The sequence below is a fragment of the Engystomops pustulosus genome, unplaced genomic scaffold (genome assembly GCF_040894005.1).
Source record: "Engystomops pustulosus unplaced genomic scaffold, aEngPut4.maternal MAT_SCAFFOLD_199, whole genome shotgun sequence".
Classification (NCBI taxonomy): Eukaryota; Metazoa; Chordata; class Amphibia; order Anura; family Leptodactylidae; genus Engystomops; species Engystomops pustulosus.
The window spans coordinates 9,199-28,192 of NW_027285079.1; the positions used below are offsets into that span (position 1 = coordinate 9,199).

At 58.4% G+C, this 18,994-nt stretch overlaps 1 protein-coding gene across 1 annotated transcript; it reads right to left on the reverse strand.

Annotated features, from left to right (window-relative positions):
- Positions 1-4,563: 4,563 nt before the first annotated feature.
- Positions 4,564-16,115, reverse strand: LOC140108922 (periodic tryptophan protein 2 homolog; the record flags this gene model as incomplete). The annotated part of the gene is made up of 7 exons (XM_072132007.1): positions 15,819-16,115; positions 12,120-12,232; positions 6,502-6,596; positions 6,332-6,431; positions 6,117-6,260; positions 5,905-6,040; positions 4,564-4,760 (listed from the first exon to the last, which is right to left on the reverse strand). Coding segments are annotated over exons 1-7 (803 nt in total), but the record flags the coding sequence as incomplete, so codon positions are not given.
- Positions 16,116-18,994: the final 2,879 nt, after the last annotated feature.

The following is an 18,994-nucleotide window of genomic DNA, read 5'->3' on the forward strand; positions in this document are numbered from 1 at the left end:
AGAACACAGAGATTCTGGGTCCATGGCCCGGGAACAGAACACAGAGATTCTGGGTCCATGGCCCGGGAACAGAACACAGAGATTCTGGGTCCATGGCCCGGGAACAGAACACAGAGATTCTGGGTCCATGGCCCGGGAACAGAACACAGAGATTCTGGGTCCATGGCCCGGGAACAGAACACAGAGATTCTGGGTCCATGGCCTGGGAACAGAACACAGAGATTCTGGGTCCATGGCCTGGGAACAGAACACAGAGATTCTGGGTCCATGGCCCGGGAACAGAACACAGAGATTCTGGGTCCATGGCCCGGAGACTCCCCGGATCTTATCCCATTGAGAACTTGTGGTCAATCATCAGGAGACGGGGGACAAACAAAACCAACACATTGTGACAGAATGCAGCAGTGATAGTGCAGGAATGGACGGCGATCAGTCAGGATCTGGTGCAAGAGGTGAGTGAGAGCTGCCGGGGAGAATTGCAGAGGTCCTGGAGAAGAAGGAGAGGTCCTGCAGATACTGACTGGCTGCAGTAACTCCTCCCACCTGACAATAAAAGCTTCTGCTCCCCATAATATGATTGCACTTGTATCTCTGTATGTGATAAACATCTGACAAACCAGAGGGACACATCATGTGACAGGAGGAGATTTGTGTCATTCTCAGGACCTATGGCCATGTCACTAGATACAGGTCAGGGGTCGCCTGGCAGTAGATACAGGTCAGGGGGTCGCCTGGCAGTAGATACAGGTCAGGGGGTCGCCTGGCAGTAGATACAGGTCAGGGGGTCGCCTGGCAGTAGATACAGGTCAGGGGGTCGCCTGGCAGTAGATACAGGTCAGGGGGTCGCCTGGCAGTAGATACAGGTCAGGGGGTCGCCTGGCAGTAGATACAGGTCAGGGGGTCGCCTGGCAGTAGATACAGGTCAGGGGGTCGCCTGGCAGTAGATACAGGTCAGGGGGTCGCCTGGCAGTAGATACAGGTCAGGGGGTCGCCTGGCAGTAGATACAGGTCAGGGGGTCGCCTGGCAGTAGATACAGGTCAGGGGGTCGCCTGGCAGTAGATACAGGTCAGGGGGTCGCCTGGCAGTAGATACAGGTCAGGGGGTCGCCTGGCAGTAGATACAGGTCAGGGGGTCGCCTGGCAGTAGATACAGGTCAGGGGGTCGCCTGGCAGTAGATACAGGTCAGGGGGCCGCCTGGCAGTAGATACAGGTCAGGGGGTCGCCTGGCAGTAGATACAGGTCAGGGGGTCGCCTGGCAGTAGATACAGGTCAGGGGGTCGCCTGGCAGTAGATACAGGTCAGGGGGTCGCCTGGCAGTAGATACAGGTCAGGGGTCGCCTGGCAGTAGATACAGGTCAGGGGGTCGCCTGGCAGTAGATACAGGTCAGGGGGTCGCCTGGCAGTAGATACAGGTCAGGGGGTCGCCTGGCAGTAGATACAGGTCAGGGGGTCGCCTGGCAGTAGATACAGGTCAGGGGGTCGCCTGGCAGTAGATACAGGTCAGGGGGTCGCCTGGCAGTAGATACAGGTCAGGGGGTCGCCTGGCAGTAGATACAGGTCAGGGGGTCGCCTGGCAGTAGATACAGGTCAGGGGGTCGCCTGGCAGTAGATACAGGTCAGGGGGTCGCCTGGCAGTAGATACAGGTCAGGGGGTCGCCTGGCAGTAGATACAGGTCAGGGGGTCGCCTGGCAGTAGATACAGGTCAGGGGGTCGCCTGGCAGTAGATACAGGTCAGGGGGTCGCCTGGCAGTAGATACAGGTCAGGGGGTCGCCTGGCAGTAGATACAGGTCAGGGGGTCGCCTGGCAGTAGATACAGGTCAGGGGGTCGCCTGGCAGTAGATACAGGTCAGGGGGTCGCCTGGCAGTAGATACAGGTCAGGGGGTCGCCTGACACTAGATACAGGTCAGGGGGTCGCCTGGCAGTAGATACAGGTCAGGGGGTCGCCTTACACTAGATACAGGTCAGGGGGTCGCCTGGCAGTAGATACAGGTCAGGGGGTCGCCTGGCAGTAGATACAGGTCAGGGGGTCGCCTGGCAGAAGATACAGGTCAGGGGGTCGCCTGGCAGTAGATACAGGTCAGGGGGTCGCCTGGCAGTAGATACAGGTCAGGGGGTCGCCTGGCAGTAGATACAGGTCAGGGGGTCGCCTGGCAGTAGATACAGGTCAGGGGGTCGCCTGGCAGTAGATACAGGTCAGGGGTCGCCTGGCAGTAGATACAGGTCAGGGGTCGCCTGGCAGTAGATACAGGTCAGGGGTCGCCTGGCAGTAGATACAGGTCAGGGGGTCGCCTGGCAGTAGATACAGGTCAGGGGGTCGCCTGACACTAGATACAGGTCAGGGGGTCGCCTGGCAGTAGATACAGGTCAGGGGGTCGCCTGGCAGTAGATACAGGTCAGGGGGTCGCCTGGCAGTAGATACAGGTCAGGGGGCCGCCTGGCAGTAGATACAGGTCAGGGGGTCGCCTGGCAGTAGATACAGGTCAGGGGGTCGCCTGGCAGTAGATACAGGTCAGGGGGTCGCCTGACACTAGATACAGGTCAGGGGGTCGCCTGGCAGTAGATACAGGTCAGGGGGTCGCCTGGCAGTAGATACAGGTCAGGGGGTCGCCTGGCAGTAGATACAGGTCAGGGGGCCGCCTGGCAGTAGATACAGGTCAGGGGGTCGCCTGGCAGTAGATACAGGTCAGGGGGTCGCCTGGCAGTAGATACAGGTCAGGGGTCGCCTGGCAGTAGATACAGGTCAGGGGGTCGCCTGGCAGTAGATACAGGTCAGGGGGTCGCCTGGCAGTAGATACAGGTCAGGGGGTCGCCTGGCAGTAGATACAGGTCAGGGGGTCGCCTGGCAGTAGATACAGGTCAGGGGGTCGCCTGGCAGTAGATACAGGTCAGGGGGTCGCCTGGCAGTAGATACAGGTCAGGGGGTCGCCTGGCAGTAGATACAGGTCAGGGGGTCGCCTGGCAGTAGATACAGGTCAGGGGGTCGCCTGGCAGTAGATACAGGTCAGGGGGTCGCCTGGCAGTAGATACAGGTCAGGGGGTCGCCTGGCAGTAGATACAGGTCAGGGGGTCGCCTGGCAGTAGATACAGGTCAGGGGGTCGCCTGGCAGTAGATACAGGTCAGGGGGTCGCCTGGCAGTAGATACAGGTCAGGGGGTCGCCTGGCAGTAGATACAGGTCAGGGGGTCGCCTGGCAGTAGATACAGGTCAGGGGGTCGCCTGGCAGTAGATACAGGTCAGGGGGTCGCCTGGCAGTAGATACAGGTCAGGGGGTCGCCTGACACTAGATACAGGTCAGGGGGTCGCCTGGCAGTAGATACAGGTCAGGGGGTCGCCTTACACTAGATACAGGTCAGGGGGTCGCCTGGCAGTAGATACAGGTCAGGGGGTCGCCTGGCAGTAGATACAGGTCAGGGGTCGCCTGGCAGAAGATACAGGTCAGGGGGTCGCCTGGCAGTAGATACAGGTCAGGGGGTCGCCTGGCAGTAGATACAGGTCAGGGGGTCGCCTGGCAGTAGATACAGGTCAGGGGGTCGCCTGGCAGTAGATACAGGTCAGGGGGTCGCCTGGCAGTAGATACAGGTCAGGGGGTCGCCTGGCAGTAGATACAGGTCAGGGGTCGCCTGGCAGTAGATACAGGTCAGGGGTCGCCTGGCAGTAGATACAGGTCAGGGGGTCGCCTGGCAGTAGATACAGGTCAGGGGGTCGCCTGACACTAGATACAGGTCAGGGGGTCGCCTGGCAGTAGATACAGGTCAGGGGGTCGCCTGGCAGTAGATACAGGTCAGGGGGTCGCCTGGCAGTAGATACAGGTCAGGGGGCCGCCTGGCAGTAGATACAGGTCAGGGGGTCGCCTGGCAGTAGATACAGGTCAGGGGGTCGCCTGGCAGTAGATACAGGTCAGGGGGTCGCCTGACACTAGATACAGGTCAGGGGGTCGCCTGGCAGTAGATACAGGTCAGGGGGTCGCCTGGCAGTAGATACAGGTCAGGGGGTCGCCTGGCAGTAGATACAGGTCAGGGGGCCGCCTGGCAGTAGATACAGGTCAGGGGGTCGCCTGGCAGTAGATACAGGTCAGGGGGTCGCCTGGCAGTAGATACAGGTCAGGGGTCGCCTGGCAGTAGATACAGGTCAGGGGGTCGCCTGGCAGTAGATACAGGTCAGGGGGTCGCCTGGCAGTAGATACAGGTCAGGGGGTCGCCTGGCAGTAGATACAGGTCAGGGGGTCGCCTGGCAGTAGATACAGGTCAGGGGGTCGCCTGGCAGTAGATACAGGTCAGGGGGTCGCCTGGCAGTAGATACAGGTCAGGGGGTCGCCTGGCAGTAGATACAGGTCAGGGGGTCGCCTGGCAGTAGATACAGGTCAGGGGGTCGCCTGGCAGTAGATACAGGTCAGGGGGTCGCCTGGCAGTAGATACAGGTCAGGGGGTCGCCTGGCAGTAGATACAGGTCAGGGGGTCGCCTGGCAGTAGATACAGGTCAGGGGTCGCCTGGCAGTAGATACAGGTCAGGGGTCGCCTGGCAGTAGATACAGGTCAGGGGGTCGCTGGTGTAGCACTTACTTGCAGGTCATCTTGTACTTGACCCTGCGGCTCTTCTCCTCGGCGCTGGGATTGGCCGACCCTCGGATCTCCTCTCCCGGATCCTCCCCGGGTTCTCCATCTTGGGAAGTCTCCTTGGATTCTCTGGGCAGGAGGTTGGCGAGGTCGGTATCGCACTCCCACATGCAAAGTTTTGCATCAGAACTGATGGTGTAAATCTATGGGGTAGGAAAAAGGGCATGAGGGCAGGAGAGAGGCGCGGGGCGGGAGAGGCGCGGGACGGGAGAGGCGCGGGACGGGAGAGGAGCGGGACGGGAGAGGCGCGGGAGAGGCGCGGGGCGGGGCGGGAGAGGCGCGGGGGCGGGGCAGGCGCGGGACGGGAGAGGCGCGGGGGCGGGACGGGAGAGGCGCGGGGGCGGGACGGGAGAGGCGCGGGGGCGGGACGGGAGAGGCGCGGGGGCGGGACGGGAGAGGCGCGGGGGCGGGACGGGAGAGGCGCGGGGGCGGGACGGGAGAGGCGCGGGGGCGGGACGGGAGAGGCGCGGGGGCGGGGCGGGAGAGGCGCGGGGGCGGGGCGGGAGAGGCGCGGGGGCGGGGCGGGAGAGGCGCGGGGGCGGGGCGGGAGAGGCGCGGGGGCGGGGCGGGAGAGGCGCGGGGGCGGGACGCGAGAGGCGCGGGGGCGGGACGCGAGAGGCGCGGGGCGCGAGAGGCGCGGGGGCGGGACGCGAGAGGCGCGGGGGCGGGACGCGAGAGGCGCGGGGGCGGGACGCGAGAGGCGCGGGGGCGGGACGCGAGAGGCGCGGGGGCGGGACGCGAGAGGCGCGGGGGCGGGACGCGAGAGGCGCGGGGGCGGGACGCGAGAGGCGCGGGGGCGGGACGCGAGAGGCGCGGGGGCGGGACGCGAGAGGCGCGGGGGCGGGACGCGAGAGGCGCGGGGGCGGGACGCGAGAGGCGCGGGGGCGGGACGCGAGAGGCGCGGGGGCGGGACGCGAGAGGCGCGGGGGCGGGACGCGAGAGACACAGGGCGGGACGGGATAGACACAGGGCGGGACGGGAGAGACACAGGGCGGGACGGGAGAGACACAGGGCGGGACGGGAGAGACACAGGGCGGGACGGGAGAGACACAGGGCGGGACGGGAGAGACACAGGGCGGGACGGGAGAGACACAGGGCGGGACGGGAGAGACACAGGGCGGGACGGGAGAGGCGCGAGGGCGGGACGGGAGAGGCGCGAGGGCGGGACGGGAGAGGCGCGAGGGCGGGACGGGAGAGGCGCGAGGGCGGGACGGGAGAGGCGCGAGGGCGGGACGGGAGAGACACAGGGCGGGACTGGAGACACAGGGCGGGCCCCTCTACACTTACATCCAGACTGTCTTCCTGGAAGAAGCAGGACACGATGGCGTCTTTGTGGCCCCCAAGGCTGTAGAAGACGAGGTTCTTCCAGCGCTCCGCCCCAAACACCCAGGTGGTCATGTCCTTACTGCCAACTGCAAAGCATCTGTGGGAGAAGCGGCCAAGGTCAGAGGAGGGGTCAGTGCCCCTGCAGCCCCCTCACCCTCCCCCATGACACCCACTTGGAGTCACTCGTCCAATCGATGCACGTCGTCTCGTCATACGGACCAAAGTACGATTTATCCAAGACAAAAGCGTTGAACTCGCGCCTCTTCCCGGGAGCGTGATACAGGAGCGCGGAGGAGCCCTTACACACCACAAACCTCCTGCAGAGGAGAAGGAGGGGTCACAGATGGTCAGCGGCGGACACCTACCTCCAGTCATGGCTGACACTCACCTGCCATCCGGGGCAAAGCTGACGGCCTGCACCGGCTGCTGGAAGTTGAAGTTATTGAGGACGGCCTTGGTGACGATGCTAACGAGAAGGGCGCAGCCCTCTGTGGAGAGAAAGGAGCGTCACACGAGGGCCCCAACCAACACCCAGGGGCCCCCGGGGCAGGACCTCACCTTCATCCACCAGGATCCCCAGGGAGCCATCCGGGGACAAGGCAACACACGTGATGTTACACCGCGTAGCCGCAGGCAGGGTCTCCGCACGATTACTAAGAGCCGAGAGGGAGAACAGTCAACAGAGACATCGACTCATCATGTCTGATCGGTGTGCAGGACTCCAGGATCAGCAGCAATGGAGCAGGCACGACTAGGCGATCTCCGAGAGATTACATACTCATACACTCACAGACACGACAAGGCGATCCCCAGACACTGTACATCCATACACTCACAGCAGACACGACTAGGCGATCCCCAGACACTGTACATCCATACACTCACAGCAGACACGACTAGGCGATCCCCAGACACTGTACATCCATACACTCACAGCAGACACGACAAGGCGATCCCCAGACACTGTACATCCATACACTCACATACACGACAAGGCGATCCCCAGACACTGTACATCCATACACTCACAGCAGACACGACTAGGCGATCCCCAGACACTGTACATCCATACACTCACAGCAGACACGACTAGGCGATCCCCAGACACTGTACATCCATACACTCACAGCAGACACGACAAGGCGATCCCCAGACACTGTACATCCATACACTCACAGCAGACACGACTAGGCGATCCCCAGACACTGTACATCCATACACTCACAGCAGACACGACTAGGCGATCCCCAGACACTGTACATCCATACACTCACAGCAGACACGACAAGGCGATCCCCAGACACTGTACATCCATACACTCACAGCAGACATGACTAGGCGATCCCCAGACACTGTACATCCATACACTCACAGCAGACACGACAAGGCGATCCCCAGACACTGTACATCCATACACTCACAGCAGACACGACTAGGCGATCCCCAGACACTGTACATCCATACACTCACAGCAGACACGACTAGGCGATCCCCAGACACTGTACATCCATACACTCACAGCAGACACGACTAGGCGATCCCCAGACACTGTACATCCATACACTCACAGCAGACACGACTAGGCGATCCCCAGACACTGTACATCCATACACTCACAGCAGACACGACTAGGCGATCCCCAGACACTGTACATCCATACACTCACAGCAGACACGACTAGGCGATCCCCAGACACTGTACATCCATACACTCATAGCAGACACGACTAGGCGATCCCCAGACACTGTACATCCATACACTCACAGACACGACAAGGCGATCCCCAGACACTGTACATCCATACACTCACAGCAGACACGACTAGGCGATCCCCAGACACTGTACATCCATACACTCACAGCAGACACGACTAGGCGATCCCCAGACACTGTACATCCATACACTCACAGACACGACAAGGCGATCCCCAGACACTGTACATCCATACACTCACAGCAGACACGACTAGGCGATCCCCAGACACTGTACATCCATACACTCATAGCAGACACGACTAGGCGATCCCCAGACACTGTACATCCATACACTCACAGACACGACAAGGCGATCCCCAGACACTGTACATCCATACACTCACAGCAGACACGACTAGGCGATCCCCAGACACTGTACATCCATACACTCACAGCAGACACGACAAGGCGATCCCCAGACACTGTACATCCATACACTCACAGCAGACACGACTAGGCGATCCCCAGACACTGTACATCCATACACTCACAGCAGACACGACAAGGCGATCCCCAGACACGACTAGGCGATCCCCAGACACTGTACATCCATACACTCACAGCAGACACAACAAGGCGATCCCCAGACACTGTACATCCATACACTCACAGCAGACACGACAAGGCGATCCCCAGACACTGTACATCCATACACTCACAGCAGACACGACAAGGCGATCCCCAGACACTGTACATCCATACACTCACAGCAGACACGACAAGGCGATCCCCAGACACTGTACATCCATACACTCACATACACGACAAGGCGATCCCCAGACACTGTACATCCATACACTCACAGCAGACACGACAAGGCGATCCCCAGACACTGTACATCCATACACTCACAGCAGACACGACAAGCCGATCCCCAGACACTGTACATCCATACACTCACAGCAGACACGACAAGGCGATCCCCAGACACTGTACATCCATACACTCACAGATACGACAAGGCGATCCCCAGACACTGTACATCCATACACTCACAGCAGACACGACAAGGCGATCCCCAGACACTGTACATCCATACACTCACAGCAGACACGACAAGGCGATCCCCAGACACTGTACATCCATACACTCACAGCAGACACGACAAGGCGATCCCCAGACACTGTACATGCATACACTCACAGACACGACAAGGCGATCCCCAGACACTGTACATCCATACACTCACAGCAGACACGACTAGGCGATCCCAGAACACTGTACATCCATACACTCACAGCAGACACGACAAGGCGATCCCCAGACACTGTACATCCATACACTCACAGCAGACACGACAAGGCGATCCCCAGACACTGTACATCCATACACTCACAGCAGACACGACAAGGCGATCCCCAGACACTGTACATCCATACACTCACAGCAGACACGACAAGGCGATCCCCAGACACTGTACATCCATACACTCACAGCAGACACGACAAGGCGATCCCCAGACACTGTACATCCATACACTCACAGCAGACACGACAAGGCGATCCCCAGACACTGTACATCCATACACTCACATACACGACAAGGCGATCCCCAGACACTGTACATCCATACACTCACAGCAGACACGACTAGGCGATCCCCAGACACTGTACATCCATACACTCACATACACGACAAGGCGATCCCCAGACACTGTACATCCATACACTCACAGCAGACACGACAAGGCGATCCCCAGACACTGTACATCCATACACTCACAGCAGACACGACAAGGCGATCCCCAGACACTGTACATCCATACACTCACAGATACGACAAGGCGATCCCCAGACACTGTACATCCATACACTCACAGCAGACACGACTAGGCGATCCCAGAACACTGTACATCCATACACTCACAGCAGACACGACAAGGCGATCCCCAGACACTGTACATCCATACACTCACAGCAGACACGACAAGGCGATCCCCAGACACTGTACATCCATACACTCACAGCAGACACGACAAGGCGATCCCCAGACACTGTACATCCATACACTCACATACACGACAAGGCGATCCCCAGACACTGTACATCCATACACTCACAGCAGACACGACAAGGCGATCCCCAGACACTGTACATCCATACACTCACAGCAGACACGACAAGCCGATCCCCAGACACTGTACATCCATACACTCACAGCAGACACGACAAGGCGATCCCCAGACACTGTACATCCATACACTCACAGATACGACAAGGCGATCCCCAGACACTGTACATCCATACACTCACAGCAGACACGACAAGGCGATCCCCAGACACTGTACATCCATACACTCACAGATACGACAAGGCGATCCCCAGACACTGTACATCCATACACTCACAGCAGACACGACTAGGCGATCCCCAGACACTGTACATCCATACACTCACAGCAGACACGACAAGGCGATCCCCAGACACTGTACATGCATACACTCACAGACACGACAAGGCGATCCCCAGACACTGTACATCCATACACTCACAGCAGACACGACAAGGCGATCCCCAGACACTGTACATCCATACACTCACAGCAGACACGACTAGGCGATCCCCAGACACTGCACATCCATACACTCACAGCAGACACGACAAGGCGATCCCCAGACACTGTACATCCATACACTCACAGCAGACACGACAAGGCGATCCCCAGACACTGTACATCCATACACTCACAGCAGACACGACAAGGCGATCCCCAGACACTGTACATCCATACACTCACATACACGACAAGGCGATCCCCAGACACTGTACATCCATACACTCACATACACGACAAGGCGATCCCCAGACACTGTACATCCATACACTCACAGCAGACACGACTAGGCGATCCCCAGACACTGTACATCCATACACTCACAGCAGACACGACTAGGCGATCCCCAGACACTGTACATCCATACACTCACAGCAGACACGACTAGGCGATCCCCAGACACTGTACATCCATACACTCACAGCAGACACGACAAGGCGATCCCCAGACACTGTACATCCATACACTCACAGCAGACACGACAAGGCGATCCCCAGACACTGTACATCCATACACTCACAGCAGACACGACTAGGCGATCCCCAGACACTGTACATCCATACACTCACAGCAGACACGACTAGGCGATCCCAGAACACTGTACATCCATACACTCACAGCAGACACGACAAGGCGATCCCCAGACACTGTACATCCATACACTCACAGCAGACATGACAAGGCGATCCCCAGACACTGTACATCCATACACTCACAGCAGACACGACAAGGCGATCCCCAGACACTGTACATCCATACACTCACAGACACGACAAGGCGATCCCCAGACACTGTACATCCATACACTCACAGCAGACACGACAAGGCGATCCCCAGACACTGTACATCCATACACTCACAGCAGACACGACAAGGCGATCCCCAGACACTGTACATGCATACACTCACAGACACGACAAGGCGATCCCCAGACACTGTACATCCATACACTCACAGCAGACACGACTAGGCGATCCCCAGACACTGTACATCCATACACTCACAGCAGACACGACTAGGCGATCCCCAGACACTGTACATCCATACACTCACATACACGACAAGGCGATCCCCAGACACTGTACATCCATACACTCACAGCAGACACGACAAGGCGATCCCCAGACACTGTACATCCATACACTCATAGCAGACACGACAAGGCGATCCCCAGACACTGTACATCCATACACTCACAGCAGACACGACAAGGCGATCCCCAGACACTGTACATGCATACACTCACAGCAGACACGACAAGGCGATCCCCAGACACTGTACATCCATACACTCACAGCAGACACGACAAGGCGATCCCCAGACACTGTACATCCATACACTCATAGCAGACACGACTAGGCGATCCCCAGACACTGTACATCCATACACTCACAGCAGACACGACAAGGCGATCCCCAGACACTGTACATGCATACACTCACAGACACGACAAGGCGATCCCCAGACACTGTACATCCATACACTCACAGCAGACACGACAAGGCGATCCCCAGACACTGTACATGCATACACTCACAGACACGACAAGGCGATCCCCAGACACTGTACATCCATACACTCACAGCAGACACGACAAGGCGATCCCCAGACACTGTACATGCATACACTCACAGACACGACAAGGCGATCCCCAGACACTGTACATCCATACACTCACAGCAGACACGACTAGGCGATCCCCAGACACTGTACATCCATACACTCACAGCAGACACGACTAGGCGATCCCCAGACACTGTACATCCATACACTCACAGCAGACACGACTAGGCGATCCCCAGACACTGTACATCCATACACTCACATACACGACAAGGCGATCCCCAGGGGTTAAACATTTGCACTCACTTCTTCAGATGGAAGATACTGAGACGATTCCCCACGGGGCTGATAACCGAATTCCCATCGGGGGTGAAGTTTAGGTTCCCGTGTCGGTAAAATGTCCCCAGTAAATTACTGAACTAGAGAACAAGATAAGGAAGATATAAACAACCGGTCCCCGGATGTGTCTGTCGGCCCCGTGCACGTCCCCGGGTGTGTCTGTCGGCCCCGTGCACGTCCCCGGGTGTGTCTGTCGGCCCCGTGCACGTCCCCGGGTGTGTCTGTCGGCCCCGTGCGCGTCCCCGGGTGTGTCTGTCGGCCCCGTGCGCGTCCCCGGGTGTGTCTGTCGGCCCCGTGCGCGTCCCCGGGTGTGTCTGTCGGCCCCGTGCACGTCCCCGGGTGTGTCTGTCGGCCCCGTGCACGTCCCCGGGTGTGTCTGTCGGCCCCGTGCACGTCCCCGGGTGTGTCTGTCGGTCCCGTGCACGTCCCCGGGTGTGTCTGTCGGCCCCGTGCACGTCCCCGGGTGTGTCTGTCGGCCCCGTGCACGTCCCCGGGTGTGTCTGTCGGCCCCGTGCACGTCCCCGGGTGTGTCTGTCGGCCCCGTGCACGTCCCCGGGTGTGTCTGTCGGCCCCGTGCACGTCCCCGGGTGTGTCTGTCGGCCCCGTGCACGTCCCCGGGTGTGTCTGTCGGTCCCGTGCACGTCCCCGGGTGTGTCTGTCGGCCCCGTGCACGTCCCCGGGTGTGTCTGTCGGCCCCGTGCACGTCCCCGGGTGTGTCTGTCGGCCCCGTGCACGTCCCCGGGTGTGTCTGTCGGCCCCGTGCACGTCCCCGGGTGTGTCTGTCGGCCCCGTGCACGTCCCCGGGTGTGTCTGTCGGCCCCGTGCACGTCCCCGGGTGTGTCTGTCGGCCCCGTGCACGTCCCCGGGTGTGTCTGTCGGCCCCGTGCACGTCCCCGGGTGTGTCTGACGTCCCCGGGTGTATATGTTGGTCCCGTGTATATCCCCGGGTGTATATATTAGTCCCGTGTATATCCCCGGGTGTATATGTTGGTCCCGTGTATATCCCCGGGTGTATACGTTGGTCCCGTGTATATCCCCGGGTGTATACGTTGGTCCCGTGTATATCCCCGGGTGTATACGTTGGTCCCGTGTATATCCCCGGGTGTATACGTTGGTCCCGTGTATATCCCCGGGTGTATACGTTGGTCCCGTGTATATCCCCGGGTTTATATGTTAGTCCCGTGTATGTCCCCGGGTTTATATGTTAGTCCCGGGTTTATATGTTAGTCCTGTGTATATCCCCGGGTTTATATGTTAGTCCCGGGTGTATATATTATTCCCGTGTATATCCCCGGGTGTATATATTATTCCCGTGTATATCCCCTGGTCTATATTTTGGTCCTGTGTATATCCCCGGGTGTATATGTTAGTCCTGTGTATATCCCCGGGTGTATATATTATTCCTGTGTATATCCCCGGGTGTATATGTTAGTCCCGTGTATGTCCCCGGGTTTATATCTTAGTCCCGTGTATGTCCCCGGGTGTATATGTTAGTCCCGGGTTTATATGTTAGTCCTGTGTATATCCCCGGGTTTATATGTTAGTCCCGGGTGTATATATTATTCCCGTGTATATCCCCGGGTGTATATATTATTCCCGTGTATATCCCCTGGTCTATATTTTGGTCCTGTGTATATCCCCTGGTCTATATTTTATTCCTGTGTATATCCCCGGGTGTATATGTTAGTCCCGTGTATGTCCCCGGGTTTATATCTTAGTCCCGTGTATGTCCCCGGGTGTATATGTTAGTCCCGGGTTTATATGTTAGTCCTGTGTATATCCCCGGGTTTATATGTTAGTCCCGGGTGTATATATTATTCCCGTGTATATCCCCGGGTGTATATATTATTCCCGTGTATATCCCCTGGTCTATATTTTGGTCCTGTGTATATCCCCGGGTGTATATGTTAGTCCCGTGTATATCCCCGGGTGTATATATTATTCCCGTGTATATCCCCGGGTGTATATATTATTCCCGTGTATATCCCCGGGTGTATATATTATTCCCGTGTATATCCCCGGGTGTATATATTATTCCCGTGTATATCCCCGGGTGTATATATTATTCCCGTGTATATCCCCGGGTGTATATATTATTCCCGTGTATATCCCCGGGTGTATATGTTGGTCCCGTGTATATCCCCGGGTGTATATGTTGGTCCCGTGTATATCCCCGGGTGTATATGTTAGTCCCGTGTATATCCCCGGGTGTATATGTTAGTCCCGTGTATATCCCCGGGTGTATATGTTAGTCCCGTGTATATCCCCGGGTGTATCTGTTGGTCCCGTGTATATCCCCGGGTGTATCTGTTGGTCCCGTGTATATCCCCGGGTGTATCTGTTGGTCCCGTGTATATCCCCGGGTGTACCTGTTGGTCCCGTGTATATCCCCGGGTGTACCTGTTGGTCCCGTGTATATCCCCGGGTGTACCTGTTGGTCCCGTGTATATCCCCGGGTGTACCTGTTGGTCCCGTGTATATCCCCGGGTGTACCTGTTGGTCCCGTGTATATCCCCGGGTGTACCTGTTGGTCCCGTGTATATCCCCGGGTGTACCTGTTGGTCCCGTGTATATCCCCGGGTGTACCTGTTGGTCCCGTGTATATCCCCGGGTGTACCTGTTGGTCCCGTGTATATCCCCGGGTGTACCTGTTGGTCCCGTGTATATCCCCGGGTGTACCTGTTGGTCCCGTGTATATCCCCGGGTGTACCTGTTGGTCCCGTGTATATCCCCGGGTGTACCTGTTGGTCCCGTGTATATCCCCGGGTGTACCTGTTGGTCCCGTGTATATCCCCGGGTGTACCTGTTGGTCCCGTGTATATCCCCGGGTGTATCTGTTGGTCCCGTGTATATCCCCGGGTGTATCTGTTGGTCCCGTGTATATCCCCGGGTGTATCTGTTGGTCCCGTGTATATCCCCGGGTGTATCTGTTGGTCCCGTGTATATCCCCGGGTGTATCTGTTGGTCCCGTGTATATCCCCGGGTGTATCTGTTGGTCCCGTGTATATCCCCGGGTGTATCTGTTGGTCCCGTGTATATCCCCGGGTGTATCTGTTGGTCCCGTGTATATCCCCGGGTGTATCTGTTGGTCCCGTGTATATCCCCGGGTGTGTCTGTTGGTCCCGTGTATATCCCCGGGTGTATATGTTAGTCCCGTGTATATCCCCGGGTGTATATGTTAGTCCCGTGTATATCCCCGGGTGTATATGTTGGTCCCGTGTATATCCCCGGGTGTATATGTTGGTCCGTGTATATCCCCGAGTGTATATGTTGGTCCGTGTATATCCCCGAGTGTATCTGTTGGTCCCGTGTATATCCCCGGGTGTATCTGTTGGTCCCGTGTATATCCCCGGGTGTATCTGTTGGTCCCGTGTATATCCCCGGGTGTATATGTTAGTCCCGTGTATATCCCCGGGTGTACCTGTTGGTCCCGTGTATATCCCCGGGTGTATCTGTTGGTCCCGTGTATATCCCCGGGTGTATATGTTGGTCCCGTGTATATCCCCGGGTGTATATGTTGGTCCCGTGTATATCCCCGGGTGTATATGTTGGTCCCGGGTATATCCCCGGGTGTATATGTTAGTCCCGGGTGTATATATTATTCCCGTGTATATCCCCGGGTCTATATTTTGGTCCCCGGGTGTATATATCGGTTCCGGTTCTCACCTTATAGTTGTACTTCATGCTCCCAGATCTTCTCTCACATGTAAACCACGTGTTCTCTCCGACTTCCGCTCCGATGACGTCATTTCCCCCTAGATTCCCCGGCTACAGGGGTCAGGACTCCAAGAACATGGCGGCTGCGGGGAGGATACTGAGCACGTGACAGTGGGGCGGGGCTACATGCCCGGGGTGTGTGATGAATGAGAAGAGCCGTCACTGTAGAGGTACAGACAGTGCTGCCTCCTGGGCTCTATGGTGGAGGTACAGACAGCGCCGCCTCCTGGGCTCTATGGTGGAGGTACAGACAGTGCTGCCTCCTGCGCTCTATGGTGGAGGTACAGACAGTGTCGCCTCCTGCGCTCTATGGTGGAGGTACAGACAGTGCTGCCTCCTGGGCTCTATGGTGGAGGTACAGACAGTGCTGCCTCCTGCGCTCTATGGTGGAGGTACAGACAGTGTCGCCTCCTGCGCTCTATGGTGGAGGTACAGACAGCGCCGCCTCCTGCGCTCTATGGTGGAGGTACAGACAGTGCCGCCTCCTGCGCTCTATGGTGGAGGTACAGACAGTGCCGCCTCCTGCGCTCTATGGTGGAGGTACAGACAGTGCCGCCTCCTGGGCTCTATGGTGGAGGTACAGACAGTGCTGCCTCCTGCGCTCTATGGTGGAGGTACAGACAGTGCCGCCTCCTGCGCTCTATGGTGGAGGTACAGACAGTGCCGCCTCCTGCGCTCTATGGTGGAGGTACAGACAGTGCCGTCTCCTGCGCTCTATGGTGGAGGTACAGACAGTGTCGCCTCCTGAGCTCTATGGTGGAGGTACAGACAGTGCCGCCTCCTGCGCTCTATGGTGGAGGTACAGACAGTGCCGCCTCCTGGGCTCTATGGTGGAGGTACAGACAGTGCTGCCTCCTGCGCTCTATGGTGGAGGTACAGACAGTGCCGCCTCCTGCGCTCTATGGTGGAGGTACAGACAGTGCCGCCTCCTGCGCTTTATGGTGGAGGTACAGACAGTGCCGCCTCCTGCGCTCTATGGTGGAGGTACAGACAGTGCTGCCTCCTGCGCTCTATGGTGGAGGTACAGACAGTGTCGCCTCCTGCGCTCTATGGTGGAGGTACAGACAGCGCCGCCTCCTGCGCTCTATGGTGGAGGTACAGACAGTGCCGCCTCCTGCGCTCTATGGTGGAGGTACAGACAGTGCCGCCTCCTGCGCTCTATGGTGGAGGTACAGACAGTGCCGCCTCCTGGGCTCTATGGTGGAGGTACAGACAGTGCTGCCTCCTGCGCTCTATGGTGGAGGTACAGACAGTGCCGCCTCCTGCGCTCTATGGTGGAGGTACAGACAGTGCCGCCTCCTGCGCTCTATGGTGGAGGTACAGACAGTGCCGTCTCCTGCGCTCTATGGTGGAGGTACAGACAGTGTCGCCTCCTGAGCTCTATGGTGGAGGTACAGACAGTGCCGCCTCCTGCGCTCTATGGTGGAGGTACAGACAGTGCCGCCTCCTGGGCTCTATGGTGGAGGTACAGACAGTGCTGCCTCCTGCGCTCTATGGTGGAGGTACAGACAGTGCCGCCTCCTGCGCTCTATGGTGGAGGTACAGACAGTGCCGCCTCCTGCGCTTTATGGTGGAGGTACAGACAGTGCCGCCTCCTGCGCTCTATGGTGGAGGTACAGACAGTGTCGCCTCCTGCGCTCTATGGTGGAGGTACAGACAGCGCCGCCTCCTGCGCTCTATGGTGGAGGTACAGACAGTGTCGCCTCCTGCGCTCTATGGTGGAGGTACAGACAGCGCCGCCTCCTGCGCTCTATGGTGGAGGTACAGACAGCGCCGCCTCCTGCGCTCTATGGTGGAGGTACAGACAGTGCCGCCTCCTGCGCTCTATGGTGGAGGTACAGACAGTGCCGCCTCCTGCGCTCTATGGTGGAGGTACAGACAGTGCCGCCTCCTGCGCTCTATGGTGGAGGTACAGACAGTGCTTTCTCCTGCGCTCTATGGTGGAGGTACAGACAGTGCCGCCTCCTGCGCTCTATGGTGGAGGTACAGACAGTGCTGCCTCCTGCGCTCTATGGTGGAGGTACAGACAGTGCCGCCTCCTGCGCTCTATGGTGGAGGTACAGACAGTGCCGCCTCCTGCGCTCTATGGTGGAGGTACAGACAGTGCCGCCTCCTGCGCTCTATGGTGGAGGTACAGACAGTGTCGCCTCCTGCGCTCTATGGTGGAGGTACAGACAGCGCCGCCTCCTGCGCTCTATGGTGGAGGTACAGACAGCGTCGCCTCCTGCGCTCTATGGTGGAGGTACAGACAGCGCCGCCTCCTGCGCTCTATGGTGGAGGTACAGACAGCGCCGCCTCCTGCGCTCTATGGTGGAGGTACAGACAGTGCCGCCTCCTGCGCTCTATGGTGGAGGTACAGACAGTGCCGCCTCCTGCGCTCTATGGTGGAGGTACAGACAGTGCTTTCTCCTGCGCTCTATGGTGGAATAGAGCGCAGGAGAAAGCACTGTCTGTACCTCCACCATAGAGCGCTCTATGGTGGAGGTACAGACAGTGCCGCCTCCTGCGCTCTATGGTGGAGGTACAGACAGTGTCGCCTCCTGCGCTCTATGGTGGAGGTACAGACAGTGCCGCCTCCTGCCCTCTATGGTGGAGGTACAGACAGTGCCGCCTCCTGCGCTCTATGGTGGAGGTACAGACAGCGCCGCCTCCTGCGCTCTATGGTGCAGGTACAGACAGTGCCGCCTCCTGCGCTCTATGGTGGAGGTACAGACAGCGCCGCCTCCTGCGCTCTATGGTGCAGGTACAGACAGTGCTGCCTCCTGCGCTCTATGGTGGAGGTACAGACAGTGCCGCCTCCTGCGCTCTATGGTGGAGGTACAGACAGCGCCGCCTCCTGCGCTCTATGGTGGAGGTACAGACAGCGCCGCCTCCTGCGCTCTATGGTGGAGGTACAGACAGCGTCGCCTCCTGCGCTCTATGGTGGAGGTACAGACAGCGCCGCCTCCTGCGCTCTATGGTGGAGGTACAGACAGTGCCGCCTCCTGCGCTCTATGGTGGAGGTACAGACAGTGCTTTCTCCTGCGCTCTATGGTGGAGGTACAGACAGTGCCGCCTCCTGCGCTCTATGGTGGAGGTACAGACAGTGCCGTCTCCTGCGCTCTATGGTGGAGGTACAAACAGTG